This window comes from Chiloscyllium plagiosum, unplaced genomic scaffold (assembly GCF_037043375.1).
Source record: "Chiloscyllium plagiosum isolate Xiang-an unplaced genomic scaffold, Cpla_swu_hap1 HiC_scaffold_1, whole genome shotgun sequence".
NCBI lineage: Eukaryota > Metazoa > Chordata > Chondrichthyes > Orectolobiformes > Hemiscylliidae > Chiloscyllium > Chiloscyllium plagiosum.
Genome location: NW_028270139.1, coordinates 21,758,790 through 21,779,641, shown reverse-complemented (window position 1 = coordinate 21,779,641; position 20,852 = coordinate 21,758,790). Strand labels below are relative to the sequence as shown.

The following is a 20,852-nucleotide window of genomic DNA, read 5'->3' as shown; positions in this document are numbered from 1 at the left end:
CAAAGCAGATCAGTAGCTTCTTTAGTATTAGCACTTATCTGTTGGATTGCCACACATGCTACTGAACAGATAAGGATATTTTAGAACAAAAGCAGAAATTGCTGGAGAAACTCAGAATATCTGGTAGTATCTGTGTAGAAAAAGCACAGTTAACGTATCAAATCCAGTGACCCTTCTTCAGAATATTTTGGTACCAGTGATTATGAGGATACACTTCCTCTTCCGATAGATACTTGTGATCTTGATAATCCACCTCATCAAGTTGATTCCACAGATCCACAATCAAAAATTCACAGTTCGCAGCTTAGTGATTGGAAATACTTACGGTATCTAAAAGATTATGTCTGTACCTGGAGAAAACAGACAAGCTGCACTCCGAGAAATGTTTTGATGTACATGTGTCTGTTATTAAACATAGCTTACTTTAAAGTAAAATCTTTATTTTTACAAGGGAGAGGTGAAGTGCTGAATTGTTCCATGTTTGATTATGGAGCCTGGCAACTGACCGATGCTCATTGTACTTGATTGGTTAAGCCTGGGTATGAACTCAGAGAAAACGGAACAGACTACAGAAGTTACTCAGAAAAGGTGGGGATTAGAGCTGAAGAATGAGATAAATGGACTTAAAAATTGTAAATAGAACCTGTTATACATGTAGAAATCAATATTAAATCTGCATTGATTTGAAATGGAACATATATAACTGCATGGGAACTGTTATTATGGAGCTGAATGCTCCGATTAATACGATAAGGTTAGGATTAGTGAACAAACCTGGTTGAACGTATGCATTTAAAGAAAATTTCAACTTCTGCCAGGTTAGTTGCTGATTAATTTCTACCAGCTGCTGCTTTGCTTGTAAAGGAATTAGCTGCTGAAAATGTGTTGCTGGAAAAGCGCAGCAGGTCAGGCAGCATCCAAGGAACAGGAGAATCGACGTTTCGGGCATAAGCCCTTCTTCAGGAATCGCAGAAGAAGGGCTTATGCCCGAAACGTCAATTCTTCTGTTCCTTGGATGCTGCCTGACCTGCTGCGCTTTTCCAGCAACACATTTTCAGCTCTGATCTCCAGCATCTGCAGTCATCACTTTCTCCTTGTAAAGGAATTAGGCATTTTCCAGAATTCTCTAAAATTTCTATGTTTTCTAGAAATGGCTGATAGGCATCTAAAGAATTTTTTGGTGATATGAAGTCTTCTGCAAAAATTAGTTGTTTCCAGTCATCCTCCTTGAGTATACACGGAGGAGGAGGAAAGGCACAGGGCAAAGTGCTGGAAGTGGGAACAGAGGAGGGCGAGATGGGCTCTCAGCAGGAGGTCATATCCATGCTCTGTATTCAAGGAATGAATCCACTGCCTGCAGTCCATGGAGCAAGTGTTTGAAGTTCCTACGTTTTCTGCAGGGGGTCCTCACTGAACTCGGGCATATGCTGAAGTCAAAACTGCAGCTACAGAACAAGGCAAAGACTGTATTTACAGCAACTGTGAAGATAGTCACGGCCATGAAATATATGCATCATCTTGATCAACAAGCAAGAGGGGAGCTGTCAATGAGGGCTGTTTGATATACTTAATTAAGGAGTATGAGGAACTGTTTAGATATTTTGATTTTAAAAGTGTTACGAAAGATTTTGAAAGGGCATGGAATTTCTTGTCATGATTCTAAAATAACTCCAAAGAGGTTGGTATCCCATCACCAAGCCACCCTTTATTTACAGGTGCATTGGACTTGACACTGGTCTGGTTCCTCAGAGCTAGCTCTGAGGGAACAGAACTCTGACACAGTCCTTTTTATTTTGTTTTTGTTCAGGAGTTTATACATTTCAGTGGAGTCATCCCTCACTCTAAAGACACAGACCTTTTTCATTTTTTTCTTTAATTTTTTTATTTTTTTAAATTTTTTTTCTGACCCTCCTGTTCTTTTTTTTAAGCCCCCACACTGCCGCCTAACTGCGGTAGTGCTTATTTTCCCCAGCACCCATGTTGTGTGTGTGTGGGTGTGAGACACAGTGAAAGACACAAGGTGCATGAATCTTTATTCAAATTCCACCACCAGGAAGAAAGGAAACACCCGTGTGGTCAGTGACAAGCAGTGTCCCTCACATCAAAGGGCAATGCTGTGTGATCAAACAGTGAAGGAGAGGGCAGGGATTAAATCAAAATAGAGTTGGAGGGGGAAATAATGCACTCCACTCCCTGCGGCACCCATCTCTCCCTGAACAACTCCAGGGTGTTGGTGGACACCGCGTGCTCCTTCTCCAAGGACACCCGGGCTCTAACGTAACCGCGGAAGAGGGGCAGGCAGTCGGCCCTAACGACCCCCTCCATGGCACGCTGCCTGGACCTGTTGATGGCCAGTTTGGCCAGGCCCAGGAGCAGACCCACGAGGTGGTCTTCAGACCTGCCCTCCCTCCTCCGTACCGGGTGCCCGAAGATCAGGAGCGTGGGACTGAAGTGCAACCAAAGGCAGAGGAGGAGGTTTTTCAGAAAATCAAAAAGGGAGTGCAAACGCCCACACCCAATATACACGTGGTCCACGGACTCCACAGCGCCACAGAACAAGGAGTTGGGCTGGGAGTCCATGAACCACCTCAATCTGCAGTTGCAGGGGACTGCGTGCAGCACCCTCTACCCCAGATCCCCGAGAGAAAGGGGGAGGACTCCCTCATAGAGAGCCCTCCACTGGGGATCCCTACTGCCCGGTGGCAAATGGGCATGCCAAGGCGTGTCCGGATGGTGGCTGAGGGAGAAGAGGTGGACGGTGTGCAGCAGCAGTCGATACAAGGCCCACCTTTTTACGTCCTCAAAAGGGCACAGACCTTATTTTTTCCTTTCCCCCCCACACTACCGCCTAACTGTGGTGGTGCTTATTATTTTTTTCCCAGCACCCATGGTGTGTGTGTGCAGGTGTGAGACACAGTGAAAGACACAAAGTGCACGAATCTTTATTAACACAGACCTTTTTATTTTACTTTTTTATTTTTTTTTATATATTAATCCCCACACTACCACCTAAGTGCGGTAGTGCTTATTTTTTCCCCAGCACCCATGGTGTGTGTATATACGTGTGAGACACAGTGAAAGACACAAAGTGCATGAATCTTTATTCAAATTCCACCACCAGGAAGATAGGAAAACACCCGGGTGGCCAGTAACAAACACTGCCCTTCACATCAAAGGGCAGTGCTGTGTGATCAAAACAGTGAAGGGGAGGGTAGGTACTAAATCAAAATAGAGTTGGAGGGAGAAATGATGCACTCCACTCCCTGCGGCGCCCACCTCTCCCTGAACAACTCCTGAGTATTGGTCGACACCGCATGCTCCTTCTCCAAGGACACCCGGGTTCTAACGTAACCGCGGAAGAGGGGCAGGCAGTCGGCCCTAAACACTTCCTCCATGGCCCGCTGCCTGAACCTGTTGATGGCCAGTTTGGCCAGGCCCAGGAGCAGACACACGAGGAGGTCTTCAGACCTGCCCTCCTTCGTCCGTACCAGGTGCCCAAAGATCAGGAGCGTGGGACTGAAGTGCAGCCAAAAACAGAGGAGAAGGTTTTTCAGAAAATCAAAAAGGGAGTGCAAACGCCCACACCCAACATACACGTGGTCCATGGACCCAAAGCGCCACAGAACAAGCAGTTGGGCTGGGAGTCCGTGAACCACCGCAACACAGACCTTTTTTTTTTCTTTTTTTTCTTCTTTTTTTTCTCTTTTTTTATTTTTTTTCCCCCCAGCACCCATGGTGTACGTGTGCAGGTGTGAGACACAGTGAAAGACACAAAGTGCATGAATCTTTATTAAAACAGGCCTTTTTTTTTATTTTTTATTTTTTTATTTTTTTTAATTTTTTTTTATTTTAACCCCCACACTACCACCTAAGTGCGGTAGTGCTTATTGTTTTTTTTCCCCAGCACCCATGGTGTGTGTGTGCAGGTGTGAGACACAGTGAAAGACACAAAGTGCACGAATCTTTATTCAAATTCCACCACCAGGAAGATAGGAAAACACCGTGAACCACCGCAACACAGACCTTTTTTTTTATTTTTTTTATTTTTTTTTATTTTTTTTCGCTTTTTTTTAATTTTTACTTGTCAACCAGGGCTCCCTGATTGGATTAGATTAATAGCTCCAATCAGATAATTCCTATTTGATGATGTCTATCCAGCTGACCTAGTTACAATCACTACAGATTCAACAGTAATGTGAGCTGTGGCTGACCTGCTCATCACTAAAAAGTTAAATAATTTTGGAAAAGAGAAAACAAAGCCTTTAAGACAGATAAGCTTTGTGAGTTATGTAGCTTTCATTGCTGGGCAAATGCTGTTTGGATGAGATGGGATCTATGTGTTGAAGCTTGTCGAGCAACTCTTCAGTGAAGTTGGTTCCTGTTTTGTCAGGGCCTCTGTCCATCCAGCATTCGAGGATTTGAGCTATAGGGAGAGGTTGAATAGGCTGGGGCTGTTTTCCTTGGAGTGTTGGAGGCTGAGGGGTGACCTGATAGAGGTTTATAAAATCATGAGGAGCATGGATAGGATAAATAGACAAGGTCTTTTCTCAGGGGTGGGGGAGTCCAGAACTAGAGGACATAGGTTTAGGGTGAGAGGGGAAAGATATAAAAGAGACCTAAGAGGCAACTTTTTCACGCAGAGGGTGGTCTGTCTATGGAATGAGCTGCCAGAGGATGTGGTGGAGGCTGGTACAATTGCAACATTTAAAAGACATCTGGATGGGTATATGAATAGAAGGGTTTAGAGGGATGTGGGCCAAGTGCTGGCAAGTGGGACTAGATTAGGTTAGGATATCTGGTCAGCATGGATGGGTTGGACCTTTTTATGTTTTAAGTATCCCTGCAGCTCCCTAAGTCCAAGCCTCACCCAGTGGTGACTGTAAACTTCAGTGCACTGTCTCTGCATTCAGGTAAATTGTCCGTGCTCATAGTAACTGCTAAGTCCAACAAAGAATCATGAACGGACATGAAATAAATGTAAAATTATTATAATAACAAGTGAAACTACAGAACTTTAATAAACAATCTTATTCTGTGACCTGGAGGACAATTACTTTGTTCCTCACAGCGTGAATTTGTTTGCAATTGCCAACATACAACAATTGACTTGTTGGATTTGAGGTATGTTGGCAGCAATGAGTTTATCTTTCCTTATTACCCGCCTGCTGTAACAACTATAAATGTACTGAAATGTTCAATATCCCACTCTTTGAATGCATAAATGAGAAATATTTCTTATTACCGAATAGATTGTGCATCTGAGCTTTGTAATGATAAAGCACTGTGACCTGTTACACTCTCAGCAAGAACAGAATGCTGCTACAAGAAGTACATTGAAATGATCTTTGGAAAGGAAAAGAATATCCAGGTGTAGTTAAACCGAATCAAACAACCTCTTCCAATGATCACATCAACACAATATACAGCTTGAATTTCCTCAGATGTTCCATGCAACTCCTGCTGTGAGTCCAGAAGGAGATCAAGAAATCTTGCTGGAAAATGACAGATCCCACCAATTTTAGGATTTTCCTGTCAACATTGTAAGGAGCAGAAGGGCATTTGCACTGGCAATCAGGTGGAAGCTGTCAGGGGCAGCCACAGGTTGAAGCTGTTTGAGGCCGACCCTGCCCAATGAGTGAGCTGCCCAGATAGGCATGTGTGAGCCATACTGGGTAGGGACACTAGTCAGGATGTTTGACCAGAAATCCTGTAGAAAACATCCTAGAAAGAAAAAAAGACTGTTCTTAAAAAAAAAACAGTAATACTTGGAAATGAATGTACTGGTCATGCTGGAGCTCCATTTTGAAGTGCACAAAACGAGTCAAGCAGTATGTGTTATTTTGTAAGTTTTACTGACCTTTCATTCTGGAGTCAGTTGCTTGAAAAAAGGTTGACTTATGCCAGGAGTTGATGAGGTGCCTTCTCTGTTCCAGGGACAGGGACAGAGCTACCTCCTGAATGATGATCTTTGCAATTCCATGCAACAGGCTGGAAGGGAGTTTGTGTCTGTAATGGCTCAAACAGCCACTAGCTCCATTTATATTAGATTCCCTTCCATTGACCCTGCAAAATCTGGAAATAGCAACACTGGAGGGTGCAAGCTGGTGATTAATGTATTGTACTTTATTCTCATTTCATTACAATAGCTTTGCCTTTACAAAATGTGCTTGATGATTCTTTTCTTGCTTGGGGACCAGGAAAAACAAGGCCAGCTGTGCCTCGTATCATTTTTATTGATGTTGACAGCACGTGTGTGTGAAGGATGGGATGTGATGATGTTCTCATGTGACTTATATTGTGGTAGCAAATATTTGTAGGCTGTTGGAAAGTAAGTGGTCCACACATGTATTTATAGCAATCAGAGTAGGCCATTCAGCTCTTCAAATGCTCCAGCTGTCAGTGAGATTGCTGTTGAACCATGTCCTCACTCCACCAAGTTTAACTTAATGTCCTTTAAAATCAAACATCTGTCAATCTCGCATTTAAAATGATTAATCATCAAACACCTTCCACTATTTTGGGGAGAGAGGACCATAACCCTTACCATTTCAAGGTCCTTCTAGATTTCTCTCCCAAATGGTTCTGGTTTTCAAGGTTATGTTCTCTGGTTGTACATATGACCAGTCCAATCATTTAAATTAAGATACTCCTTAACCTCCACATTCTGTGGAATACCTGTTCTGATCAGTTGGCATTGTGCCCCTTCCCAGAGAAAAACTTTCTCAGATACATTGTCCAGACCTCTACCCCTGATCTAAACAGGACTTTGTATAACTGTAACACTGTCTCCTTCATGTTCTAACCCTAACAGTTAATGTACTAATCTTTTTTGATTTTCTCTCCCCCTCTAGTTTTTTTTTGTCTACTTCAGCAGCTTCATTAGTTGACTGTGGGACTACTGATTTTTCACTGGTGGAGAACCTCGTATTAATCCAGCTGTCTTGCAAAACTGCCCTTCGTCATTAATTGGACAGGGTTCCTGGACAGGACTGCCAAATCAATTACTTTCTCAAAAATGTCCTAAACTCCTGGTGTTGTTTTGTATGCATTTCCTTCTGATAGGATTAGGGCTCAGGAATTAAAGACCTCTCCCACCCCAGTTATACTCTCTTTCACCTTCTTCTATCAGGCAGAAGAGACAAAAGTTTTTAAAAAATGTACCAACAGATTCAAGAACAGTTTCTTCCCTGCTATTATCAGACTTTTGAACAAACCTCTTATTTATTAGAGTTGATCTTTCTGTGCACTTTCTCTGCAGCTATACCACTATATTCTGCATTTTGTTCTCTTACCCTGATGTAGTTATGTCAAGCTACAGCATCATAGAATAAGATAGCACAGAAACAGGCCCTTCAGCCCAAACTAGTCAATGTTGACCATGGTGCCCACTCAGCTACTTCCAATTGCCCGCATTTGGTCTGTAATCCCTTTAAACCCTTCGCATCCATGTATCTATCCAAATGTTTAAAAATGTTACTATTGTACCTGCGTCAACCACTTTCTCTGGCACCCCATTCCATATATGCACTACTCTCTGCATGAAGATGTTGCCCCTCAGGTCCATCTTAATCTTTCCCTCTCAGGTTAAACCTATGCCTTCGAGTTTTTGATTCCTCAACCCTGGGGAAAAAAGACAAATGCATTCATCCTATCTATGCCCCACATGATTTTACACACCTCAATAAGGTCATCCCTCATTCTCCTACATTCCAAGAAGTAAAGTCCTCTCCTGGCCAACCTCTCCCTATAACTCAGGCCTACCAGTCCTGGCAACATCCTTGTAAATCTTCTTTGCACTCTTTCCAGTTTAACTATGTCAGGTATGATTTGCCTGGATAGCATGCAAAACAATACTTTTCACTGTATCTCAGTACGTGTCACAATAATAAATCCAATCAAAGTTCAACCTGTTAACCCTTTTTCTTCGCTTCATGGAAGTTGCATATCTGCTGTGTATTTCTGCCATTTTCAGTTTTTACTATTAATATTTAATGTTCTTTGGAGTGTAATGCTGGTTATATTTTCTATCTCTTCAAGGAGTCAAGTTGGCCATTAATGTTTGGGCTTAATGCAGTTCCAGCTGTGATTCAACTTGCTGTTCTTCCATTCCTTCCCGAAAGCCCTCGGTACTTGCTGTTTGAAAAGAATGATGTTTCTCAAGCCAAGAAAGGTAAATCCAACACATTTGATTTTGAGAAGTATGTTTACAAAAAATCTATGTGAAGAGCCATGAAGTGCCTGTGTCAACTGTTACTTAATAGAGAAAAAAATGTTTCTGGTACATCTTGATGATATATCAAGACATACCTGACCAATTATAGACGTGTTTAACTTACAACTGTACTTCTCAAGAACACCAAGTATTAAGTCTTGATTAACATATTAACTTCTAACACAAAAGAAAATTGCACAGAATATCCAATGGATGATTTCAGTTTCTTATTTTAGGGAAGAGGAGAAAAATTTGTAAGAATTTTAGAACTCTATGTTCTTCTGACCATCCCTGTGGAATAGAAGTGAAGCAATTTCAATTTGAGTAGTGGAATGCAGCAGGATGACAGACTTGAAAAGCAATAAAATAGCAATATGATGCCAGGTTTGAAGCAAATGTAATATCTGTATGGAATAAAACATTACACAATAGATGCAATGGCCTGAATTTACCTCTGAATGTTGTGCCATTTTGACAGGAGGAAGTATAAATGTACATAATTTGTGTTGGAAATACAAGAAAGAATGCAACTTTACACAAGCATCAAGTGAGAGTGGAAGAGTGAAGATTTAAAGAGTGAGAAATTGAGAGTTAAAGTAGGAGAGATAGAAAAACAAAAGGGGATAAATGGAGTCTTTGTCCATTGGGACCAGGAATCTTGGAGACAGCATATGGGTGGATGTTTCAACCTTGTCATTGCTGATGCATGTGACCAAGAGTCAGCCATGACACCTTTTGTCTTTAGAAATTCCAGATGTTTAAGCTGAGCAATGTATCAGGATGGCTGATAGGAGACTAGGGCTATTCATTTCATGGTTATCTCCCATTACCTGGATACAGAAGTGGAGAGCAAAATCAATGAAGCAATGAGTACTACAGGAATAATGTTGCAACAAAACCTTGGTGTTATTCTGTTACCTGCAGAAGTTAGGAAAGCCTGATGCTGGTACATTTCAACAAGGGAATTATCGTGGCTTGCTGCATACTCTGTAATCTTAAGATTACAACTTTATTGTCAGTAGGCTCGTGTCTTCCAATTATAAAAGTTGGAAAGGAAGATGGTGCTGATATTCAATCTTCTGATCATTTTAGAGGCATTGTCGGGTAAATGGGTTGAAAAGAGACAACTTTCTTCCCAGCATTATTTTCCATGAGGCACATTACACCATAAGAAATAGGAGCAGGATTAGGCCATATGGCTGCTTGAGCCTGCCCCATCATTATTAAAATCTGAAAGGGACCTCAATTCCACTTTCCTACTGCAGTCCCTTAACCCCAATAGCTCTTGCCTCCTTGGAAAATCAAAAGGTGGTCTGGCAGCAATGTCGCTGGACGAGTAATTCAGAAACCCAGGTGAATTCTCTGCTGTGAGAACATGAGTTGACTTCCCAGCATGGCAGCTGGTGGAATTGAATTTGATTCATAAACAAAAGTTGGAATTGAAAGCTTGTCTCATTGATGGTGACCATCAAACTATCAGTGATAGTCATAAAGATTCACTTGGTTCACGAATCTCCTATAGGAAAGAGAATCTGTCATCCTTACCTGCTCTGGCCTACCTGTGTCTCCAGATCCACAACAATGTGATTGATTCTTAAGTAGCCTAATAATCCACTCAGTGCAAGGGTAATTAGGAATGGGCTAGGAGAAAGTGAGGATTGCAGATGCTGGAGATCAGAGCTGAAAATGTGTTGCTGGAAAAGCGCAGCAGGTCAGGCAGCATCCAAGGAGCAGGAGAATCGACGTTTCGGGCATAAGCCTGAAGAAGGGCTCATGCCCGAAACGTCGATTCTCCTGCTCCTTGGATGCTGCCTGACCTGCTGCGCTTTTCTAATTAGGAATGGGCAACATACACTGGAATTGCAAGCAACACCTACATCCCAAAAAAGAATAATAATGGACTGTCTAACTCAAGCTTGAAGATATTATGATCATTGTTCACTTAGGGAGTGAGTTCCAAATATGAATGAACCTCAGAGGGAAGAAATTACTTTTGATCTCAGTATTAAATGTGACTCCCCCCCTTATTTTGAAACTGGGTCCCCACAAATGGAAACATTCTCTCAGCATCTGCCCTGCCAAGCTCGTTCAGAATCTTCTATGCTTCAGTAAGGTCACCAAGAGGATAGATGAAGGCAGCGCACTAGGCGTTGTTGGCATGAACTTTAGCAAGGCCTTCAACAAGGTTCAGCATGGTAGACTGGTTAGTAAGGTTAGATAACATGGAATCCAGGGAGAGATAGCCAATTAGATATAAAATTGGCTTGACAGTAGGAGTCAGAGAGTGGTGATAGACGGTCGTTCTTCAAACTGGAGGCTGTGACCAGTGGTGTGCTGCAAGAATCAGTGTTGTTCATCATTTATGTAAAATATTTGGAGAATATAGGAAGTATAGTTAGTAAGTTTATGGATATCACCAAAATTGGTGCTGTAGTGGACAGTGAAGAAGGTTATCTAAGAGTACAACGGGATCTTAGTCAACTGGACCAGTGGGCCAAGGAAGGGAAAATGGAGTTCAATTTGGATAAATGTAAGGTGTCACATTTTGGTAAGATAAACCAGGGCAGGACTTACACAGTTAATGGTAGAGCCCTGGAGAGTGTTGTCAAACAGAGATGCAGATACATAGTTCTTTGGAAGTGGTGTCACAGGTAGACAGGGTGGTGAAGAAGGTGTTTAGCACATATGCCTTAATTGAGTACAGGAACTGGATGTCACGTTATGACTGTACAATACTTTGGTAAGACACATTTGGAGTAATGCATACAATTCTGGTTACCCTGCTATACGAACACTGTTACTAAACTAGAAAGGGCACAAAAAAGATTTACAAGGATGCTATTGAGACAGGAGGATTTGAGGAAAGATATAAAAAGGACGGAAGAGGCAACTTTTCATGCAGAGGTGGTGCGTGTATGGAATGAGCTGCCAGAGGAAGTGGTGGAGGCTGGTACAATTACAACATTTAAGAGGAAGGGTATGAATAGGAAGGGTTTAGAATGATATGGGCAAAATGCTGGAAAATGGGATGCAATTAATTTAGGATATCTGGTTGGCGTGGATAATTTGGACCAAACAGTTTGATTCTGTGCTGTGCAACTCTGTGACTTTGTGAGAGGCTGATAGGCTGAGAATTTTCCCTGGAGCATAGGAGGCTGATGGGTGACTTTTTATAGATTTATAAAATCATGAGAGGCATGGCTAGGGCTCCCAGGGTAGGGGAGTCCAAAACTAGAGGTTTAAGGTGAGGAGGAAAGATTTAAAGGGGACCTGAGAGACAACGTTTTCACACAGAGGTGGTGCGTGTATGGAATGAGCTGCCAGAGAAACTGGTAAAGATGGGTACACTTACAACATTTAAAAGATGTTTGGCAGGTACATAGATAGGAATGGTTTAGAGGAATGTGGGCAAATGGGTCTAGTTCGGTTTAGGAAACCTAGCTGGCAAGGACTAGGTTAGATTCCCGACAGTGTAGAAACAGGCCCTTTGGCCCAACAAGTCCACACCAATGCTCCAAAGAGTAACCCACCCAGACCCATTCCCATTCCCCTATCCTATGTTTGCCCCTGACTAATGCACCTAACACTATGGGCAATTTAGCATGGCCAACTCACCTCACCTGCACATCTTTGGATTGTGGGATGAAACCCACGCAGACACAGGGAGAATGTGCAAACTCCACACAGACAGTCACCTGAGGTGGGAATCAAACCCAGGTCCCTGATGCTGTGAGGTAGCAGTGCTAACCATTGAGCTACCGTGCCGACTAGTTGGGGTAAAGGGTCTGTTTCCATGCTGTATGACATTAAGATGTAAACTTGAATGGGAATAAATGTGTCTTTCCAATCAACTACAAAAAACAAAAAGCTGATACTTGTCCTTTGCCTCACTGTCAAGTAACTATTCTTCATCTCTGAGGTAGCCTTAGCGTCCTTTCAGAGGCATGCAAAAGATGAGACAGCTTATAAGGAAAAGTACAAGTATCCTTCATATAAAAGTCCACAACCTTTGATTTGATTTAGCAAATGTTTCCATTTTTTCAATATTGTCCCTTAGTTTTGCCTTTAATATGACTTTGTCATTGTATCTTAAGTGCTTCTCGCAATAAAGCCAGCCTAGTTAGTGCTACAGGAATGTCAGGGGACTTTGAGGTTGATTGCTGAAACTGTGCTATCATTTCAGTGCTGTTGGTGGTTTGATTGATATACTTCCAGTCTCATGTCTTGTGTAGGACTCAATAAAGCTCCCTTCTGTGTTGGCAATGGCTATGTTGATACAAGCATAATGTTTTGACCTGAGAACTGGTGACTTTGTGACCATTCCTTTCTGTTCACTAGTGTTGGACATAGGTTTGTTTTTCGTGATTTGCATGAGTGAATTGAGTAAACCAAGTTCTCAAGGCTTTGGGAATGTTCAGCATGTCTTTTCTGCCACTCGGAGGTGAACTGCTTCCTTAGAATCATTACCTGATGTTTTGATGTTGTCAAGATCTCCTAGTCTGTCCCACATCACTAGCTATTCTATAAGTCATGTCATGCTTTGTGGAATCCCCCCAATATATCTGTTGCCTGCAATACATGAGAGATACTTTCTCCATTGCCTGTATACCAAGATGTATGCTCCCAAGAGTGCTTAAAGCCTGGGCTTTTATGATGCCAGCTTTTAGCCAAGGACAGCCACTTCTGCTTTCTCCCAGGAGTAATAGCTGTTTTCTCATCATTATCTTTTGGTCCCCGCTGTTGCTTTGAGATTTAATCTGTGATGTATACTGTCATTTTTCAGAGTACATTGACTTGAGATAATGCCTGACTACACCAGGACAGAATGAGTTGGTACTATGGAGCTGCCATACTGTGCGCTAAGGCTTTTGTTTTCCAAAGGTGAAATTGCTATCGTTCTACTGGCTGCTCTCTCACTATAGAGAAACTGAGGGTCACCACACCTCAGGCAATGGGAGAGTTTTAAATAGAGAGCCCTTCATGGTAACCTCAGCTGGTGCGGGAATTGGACCCATTCAGTTGGTATTACTCTGCAGTGCTAACCACCCATCCAGCCAACTGAGCTAACCAACTCTCTTTTGCGAACAGGCTAGTGATCAGTCAAATTACTGTGGGCACTCCCTCCTATTGCAACCTGAACCTGTTGGCTTTCTTCTGAAACTGTCTTATCTGTGTCCTAAGAATGTACTGATCTTTCTCCTTAAAAGAGTTAGAAATATTTGGAATTATCTGCAATATTTGGAGTTGATTTGGAAAGGTCAACGGATCACCCAGATCAAAATTCTGCAAGACTACTGGATTCCCGAAATAGATAATCCTGTGAGCCCAAGTTCTCAGTTGAGGGTCTCAATTGTCCAGAAATAGCCCTTAATGATGTAAAATTAGGCCAGTCTTTGTCCTGATACATGTTTCTGGTGGGTAACGCTCCATATCAGGAGCATGGGCTAGTAAAATTCTTCTTAATAATAGATAGCACTGAGTGAAATTTGCATGCCAGGAGGACAATTTGAATATATCATCCCACAAAAGTGATCAGTAATAATTAATTGCAAATGAGCGCTCATTGAGAATGTCAAAGTCGCACGTGTATTGAGTTGTTAATGTTTGAAATTGGTGTGTGATAGCAGTTTCTTATAAATATTTTAGTCCTGGTTTCATTGTAGTTTATAACATCCACAAATGTGTCAATAGCAACATGTGAATCTCTTTCTTACAATCCTAAAGTACTTATGTGAAAAAACCTCTTTCAGCAACTCCATTAGACACCTTGCCTGATCAATTTTAAGTAAATTATTACTTTTTGGAATAACAGAAAATAATTCATAAGAATATTATGCATTTAAATGCTGTTATCAAAAGTTCTATTTTAAAAATTTTTTTTACTGTGATTTAGAAGATTCTTTTCTCTCTTCCCCAATCTAATTGATTGTTTTCTCATAAGACAATAAAATAGGTTTGACCTTAAGGTATGCAGACTAAATTGACAATTTAAGTGATACCAGTTTGGATCACTGCCAAATGATCATGCAGTAACATACGTTTTTATTGTTATTAAATCTGGGGTGAATATGCTGGTAACTTAACACTGACAAAAGTGTGACCAGTACGTTAGCTAGTTTGAAATGTAATATGGGCAGAAAAGTTAGGCATTTTGACCTTGAAGGCCTCTAACTCCTGTACTTATGTTGTGGATTTGCCTGCAGGCCTTTGCTGTCGTGAACATGCTCTGTCTAGTTCCTTGAAGGCCCAAAGCCTGTACAGGAAAATGTCTTTGATCATGAAAAGTTAAGTGTGACAAGGTCTGTAACTATGGTTGATGATGTAAAGATGGGTGTAACCAGACTTGTGTAGGTTCCTCATCTTCACTCTGTGCCTTTTTCCATTCTGTAACACTTCGCCATTCACATCTCCATGAGACAATAAACAAAGTCAGCAATTTGCTGACAATTGCCTTTGGTTAACTGTGAAATATGCCAAATGGAGACTAAACACACTAATCCCTGACATTAACTTTATCTCCGCTTGCCAAAATTAGACACTGCAATTTGACCTTAAATGCATTGAGCCATCGTCAGCTCCTGTGAAAGTTAGTGTTGGAAATTCTCTTTGTTTTCATTTTTCCTGCGCTGCTGAATCACTTGAAACAATTCACCAAAAATCTACCTTATAGTGATGTAGCAGACAATATCTTCAACAATTTAAAAAAGACATACCAGCCTGTCTTTTCTCCTGCCCTTGTCTCTCTGAATTGGGCCAAAGGCTTGGAAGTGGCCCATTTGGTAGTTTGTCATTGCTTTTGGAAGAATGACTGATCAAGTGACTTTCCTGTTGTATCTGTCTACCCCATCAGGCATGTTGGAAAGATTTGCAATCTGTTATTCAACCTGTATGGCCATGTTATAAATATACTTTGTGTAGCCATCATGTTCTGGAGTGGGATTTGAACTGGAGCTTCTTGCCCAGTGGTAAACACCCTCTGACTGCACTACTTGACTTCCCAAAAAAAATCCATGTAATAAGGATTAAGGATTGTCCTTCAACAATATGTGTGTTTGTGTATGTATGAATACATTATTAGTGCAGGTCATTAGTGCAGGTGCATTTCATTAACACTAATTCTCTATAACGTGATTGACGTCTTGGGGACACTTTCTAAAGGGTGAATTTTAAAGCGTGTATTGCCTATCGTGCGATTTCAGCCCCATTACTTTAAATGGTGCTGCTATTGCACAATTTTCTTCGAACACAGGATTACACGAGAACCACCCCATTATAGCAGACTGACTGACTGTGTATTTAAAGAAGCTATAACAAAGACACAGTAACCTCATGGAATACTTGGAATCCAAGTCATTTCTGAATTTCAGAATTTTCTGGATTACAAAATGATGTCAGAATGCTCCAGGCAAAAGTGTGTGAACTGGAAAACACTCTAAATATAAATACTTACCTAAAACATAAACCAGTAATTAAACATTTGCTAAAAGCATGTAGCATTTACATATATTAATATCATTTTGGAACTTGGATTTAAAATAGAAGCAGGTTGGTGTTGGTTACTTCTGTGAAGGGTTTTCTTTATAAAAATATTGAGGTTAGAGAGCTTATATGGATAATGATGAAATCTTGTACTTGTCATAAAGGTGATTGCGTTATGATATTTACAATAGGCATTATAAAGACGTAAGGCCATTCGACTTGTTTTCAGCTCAAAAGAATCATGGAATGAGCAAGTTTTTTTTAAGTTCCTTTCAGAAGCATGTTTTTTCAATTCTGTTCAGAAGGGACCAGGGTTCAGGTTAGAAGCAAGTTTAGTTTCTTTCCTAGGAATTTAGGGCAGTTCAGGAATGAGTTATCTCAGTGAAAACGTTTAGCTTGTGAAACTTCCAAACCAAGAGAATATGATTAGACATCTTCAGGTCACTAGCATTGAGAAAATTTATAAGATGTTTTCAGATTTATGGAAAGCTCATGTTAACAAATTTGGTGTGGGCTCATTGAATTATTTCCACAATACAATGGAAAGAACTGGCATGGAATCAAATAAATTAGATAAGCCAGCCCTGAGTCCAGAAAGAAAATTAGGTCCTCTCTTTGAACTGACCTGAACTCCGACAGAGAATGAGGTAAGTATGGCAGATGGTTATAGTCTGTCAAACATCCAAACAAAGAAGATTTGGTTAGAAATCTGCCGATGATTAGAACTGAGAAAGTTCTTAGATTCTCGGATTTGTGAAGATTTAGAGATACCAGTGTTGAACTGGGGTGTACAAAGTTAAAAATCACACAACACCAGGTTATAGTCCAACAGGTTTAATTGGAAGCATTAGCTTTCAGAGTGCTGCTCCTTCATCAGGTGGTTGTGGAGTACACAATTGTAAGACACAGAACTTATAGCAAAAGTTTACAGTGTCATGTAACTGAAATTATACATTGAAAAACACCTTGATTGTTTGTTAAGTCTCTCATCTGTTAGAATGACCATGGTAGTTTCACTTCTTCCATATGTAAATCACAAAACTTTTTTAAAAAGTTACATTCTCAGGTTAATTGTAACAATTGGTGTCAGCCAGATAAGATGTTGAAGGTGTTGGCCTCCTGTGTTCCCTGTCTGTGCCATAATGTTTAGACTGATTCTAATCTAAAAAGTGAGTTGACAGAGTCTTACATGGATTCATGCAGTTTTTGAGCAAAGTACAATCTAACTCTGCAAGTACAGATTCACCCCACAAAGGTATACATATATGTGTGCATGTGGGTTTTTGTGTGTGTCTGTCTGGGGTGGAGTTTTGGTGTGAGTGTAAAGTGTCTAAGTCTGGGAGAGTGTGTGTGTGTGTGTGTGTGTGTGTGTGTGTACACCAACTGTTGGTAGCTGTATCACTGCTACAGCTTACGCCTTCACGGTTGCCAGGGGAAGAACATTTTCTGACAGTATAGTATCTATAACTTCGGGCTTCTTTCATTGCTACTTTTTCTTGTTTAGCATTAGATTCGTTTGGCACCCTCTGTTCAGCAGTTACACCAAATTGAGTATAGTCAGCAATGATGTTTTTCCATCATGTCTCCATATCCATATAGATTTATTATAGCCATTTACTATGGCTTCTGTTCCAGGAAGATCAAACTCCAGGGTGATGAGTATCTCATCGTATCTGCATTGATTTATTTTTATAGAGTCCCTATAGTGTGGAAGTAGGCCATTTGGCCCATCAAATCCACATCGACCCTCCAAACAGCATCCCACTCTTTACCTTATCTCTATAAGCCTACATTTCCATTGCTAACCCACATAGCATGCACATCTTTGGACATCTGTGGAAGGAAACACACATAGACATGGGGTGAACATGCATGCTCCACCCAGACAGTCATGCAAGAATGGAATTGAACCCATGTCACTGGCGCTGTGAGGCAGCACTGCTAACCATTGAGCCCAATACTCTTCAGGAATGGTGAAAATTCCAATAGCATGCTCAAACATCATCTTCAGAAGGATCTTCAGCTTTGATAAAGGGTCAGTTAGACTTGAAATGTCAGCTCTTTTCTCTCCTTACAGATGCTGCCAGACTACTGAGATTTTCCAGCATTTTCTCTTTTGGTTTCAGATTCCAGTAATTTGCTGTTATCTTCAGAAGGATCACTAGAATGTGATTAAAAACTGGTGTTTTTATCTAGCTTCACTATTCTATCATCCAGGATGATGAAGATTTTTGCCTTTACAAGTTATGGCAAAGTTGCTTTGATGGTTGGAATGGGGTAGAGAGATCTCCAAGGATTTATTTAAATCCTTTTGGTCAATGTATACACTTGGTTTTCAAGGTTAATTCACTCTGTTAATCCATTTTGTAGGAGTTGTCATTTTCTTAATTAGGCCTTATATTCACTGTGAATGCCTCCTAACCATGTGAATATTTCACTATGTTTCTCAGGATCTGTTCCATGCTCAATGGTTTAATGTGTTGCCACACTATCTTTTGGCGTGTTGAGGATTACCAATCAGAGCTGTAGATTTGCTCTGGTTGGCTTTTGCTTGCCATCGATGATCTGAAACTTCAATTCCTCGTTCAATTTACAGTGTTGGACTTTACCAAGTAACCTGTTCTTTCAGCACAACTATCATTTAGTCTCAACCTTTTTTCTGAGACCTTTAGTTTTGGATTAATTTCAAATGAGTTCATACAGGTCTGTTAAGGTGTTGCATGATGCACCTGACACTTTATGTCACCCTGGTGTTCTCATTCTGCAGTCATCATCATCTCAGTAGTGTCCAACCACATCTTAATTTTCGATTTGACTGAACCAATCTACTGCCTTATTCAGTGTGATTCATCTGAATCTTCATCATGTCTGTCCAGTGGCCCATCCAAGGGCAAAAAAGTACACCGAAACTCATACAGTACAGGTGAAATATACCTGCGTGCACCTTATGTGAACCTTAGGCATTAACTTACTGAGTGAGCTACAAATCCTGGCAAATGGGCCCCAAGGGCTCTTAACTACATTATGCAGCATCAGGATTCACTCCCATTAATGGGTTGTGATGCACAAGCAATGTATTACAGCCTAGAAAGATTCACCTTACATGTCAAAGTTGCAAGTTCCTTCCCTGTACCCATCGTCCACACGTGGTACAGGAACTGGTTATTTCAGGCCTTTGAGCAGAGAGTTTCGTGTAGCATGAGGATTAGCTAGGTTCTATAACTTCAATCTTGTAGTTGCAACTTAAATGACATTCACTCACATAGCTGGTGATGACAAGTTAAAATATATTTACAAATGTGGGAACTTACGTGCCTTCAGAATGTTATTATCTTTCCTCCCCTCTCCCTATGTCCTAGTACAGTTCCAGGTTCCACACCTGGGTTGGTGGCGGTCTGCCCTACGATGGGGCTGCTGATGGTCTTGGAGTTTTGCTGAGCCATGCCCTGGGGGCATTTGTGATGAGAGGTCCAGACATGCTGAGTGTGAGAGGCAGGAGCACCCTCCTTGGATGAAGGTGACAGGAAGGATAGAGATGGAAGGCCCAGAGTGTCTTGCTGGTTGGAGAGCATGATCTCTATGTGGTTCCTCCCCTCTCTAGGGATCTGCTGTCACTGTCCTGTCTCTTTGTGAGAAAGCGGCTCCTGCAGTCAGGTCAAGGTCCTTTGTAACACCCCTTGTTATAGAGTCATACAACTTGAAAACAGACCCTTCGGTCCAACTAATCTACAATGATTGTGTTCTTCCCAAACTAAACTAGTCCTGCGATTGGCCCATATCCCTCTAAATACTTCCAATTTTTGTGCTTGTCCAAATGTCTCTTACATGTTGTAATTGTACCTGTATCCACCACTTCCTCTGGCAGTTCTGTCCACACATTAACTATTCTCTATGTAAAAAAGATGCCCCTCATGTCCTTCTCTCACCTTAAAAATATGTTCCCTAGTCTTGAACTCTTCCACCCCAGGGAAGACCTTTGTTACTTACCTTATGTAGGCCCCTCATGATTTTATAAACCTCTATAAGGTCACCCTTCAACCTCCACTGCTCCAGTGAAAAAGAAATCCCGACCTGTTTTTGTAACTCAAACCCTCCATTCCCAACAACATCCTGCTCAATTATATCTGAACCCTCTCCAATTAAATAATACCTTTCCTATAATGTCACCTTGCCTTTGGTGCTAAGCACCCCAGGCTAGAGCAGTGGAATACAGTTCTGTGCATATCTCCAGCAGATACTGAGTGTGCCAGACCTGGCTGCCTGTCCATGGAGGTCCAGATATTCACATGCCAGAGGCAGCATGGTATAAGCAGTGTTGGTATAGATCTGCAGCGTTTGTGCCAGTTCGCCTAGTGTTTCTGACAGAGCTACCTGCTACTCCTGTGTCTACTAGTGCATTTGAATGATGTCCCTGATTGGTGACACCATGAAGCCTTCCCCTTCCTGAAGCTGAGCAAGGGCAGTCCTTCAAGCGCCAGCGACCTGGGGCATTTCCGTCTCAATTAGCTGCAGACAAGTGGCAGTGATGTGCTGACTAGCTCAAGCTCCAAAGCCTAATTGAACAAAAATGCTGAGATGCCAGTACCTGAGCTGGGAGAGGGTGCAGGAGGCATCCTTACTGGTGTATCCTCTGAGAGATCAGTAGCTTTTTCCTTTGAGCTGAAGGAAGAGATGTCTTGTGGGGCTGCGTCTTCAAACTGAGACTGCTGATCCTACTCATATCTGCAGTAGGCAGCAGAAAGAATGTGTTGCAAAGTTGATGTTCTGGCATAATAAATTCACAATGGTGATCATGGGAGAGGAGCACGGAGGCAGACAAGATTTCTCACAGTCGCAAGAAGGTTTCTCCACCCCCATAGGTCACAGTCCTCACCAGCAAGGACCTGGATCCTCTCATCAATGCAGGGTGGGGAGGGGTAAGGAGCTTGACTCTCTTTCTGCCCTATTACTGGCTGCTTTCTTCCAAACTGAGATGAAGGGAAGGATTGTTTGAGCTAACATTGGTGGCTGGTACAAGTGGGGGGAGGTGGTGAGGTGAATGAGTACAAAGTGCAGAAGCCACGCAGGGTTAATAGGGCTGAGGTTGAGTTGCATAAGACCTTGTGAGGAAAGATGCGAATGCCTTTGTGCAGGAACCTTAGGTGAGAGGGGCTGCAATAGC

At 41.7% G+C, this 20,852-nt stretch overlaps 1 protein-coding gene across 8 annotated transcripts in view; it reads left to right on the top strand.

The window, feature by feature from the left end:
* The window catches only part of slc2a9l2 (solute carrier family 2 member 9, like 2), a 388,528-nt gene that overhangs the window by 188,381 nt on the left and 179,295 nt on the right, over positions 1-20,852 (top strand). For all 8 annotated transcript variants that reach the window (XR_006312847.2, XR_006312845.2, XM_043698097.2 and 5 more), the window contains exon 7: positions 8,038-8,170. Coding sequence is in view for 6 of the 8 variants with exons in the window: in XM_043698097.2 (XP_043554032.2) it covers positions 8,038-8,170 (133 nt within the window). In the remaining 2 variants the exon portion in view is untranslated. The remainder of the gene's footprint in view (positions 1-8,037; positions 8,171-20,852) is intronic.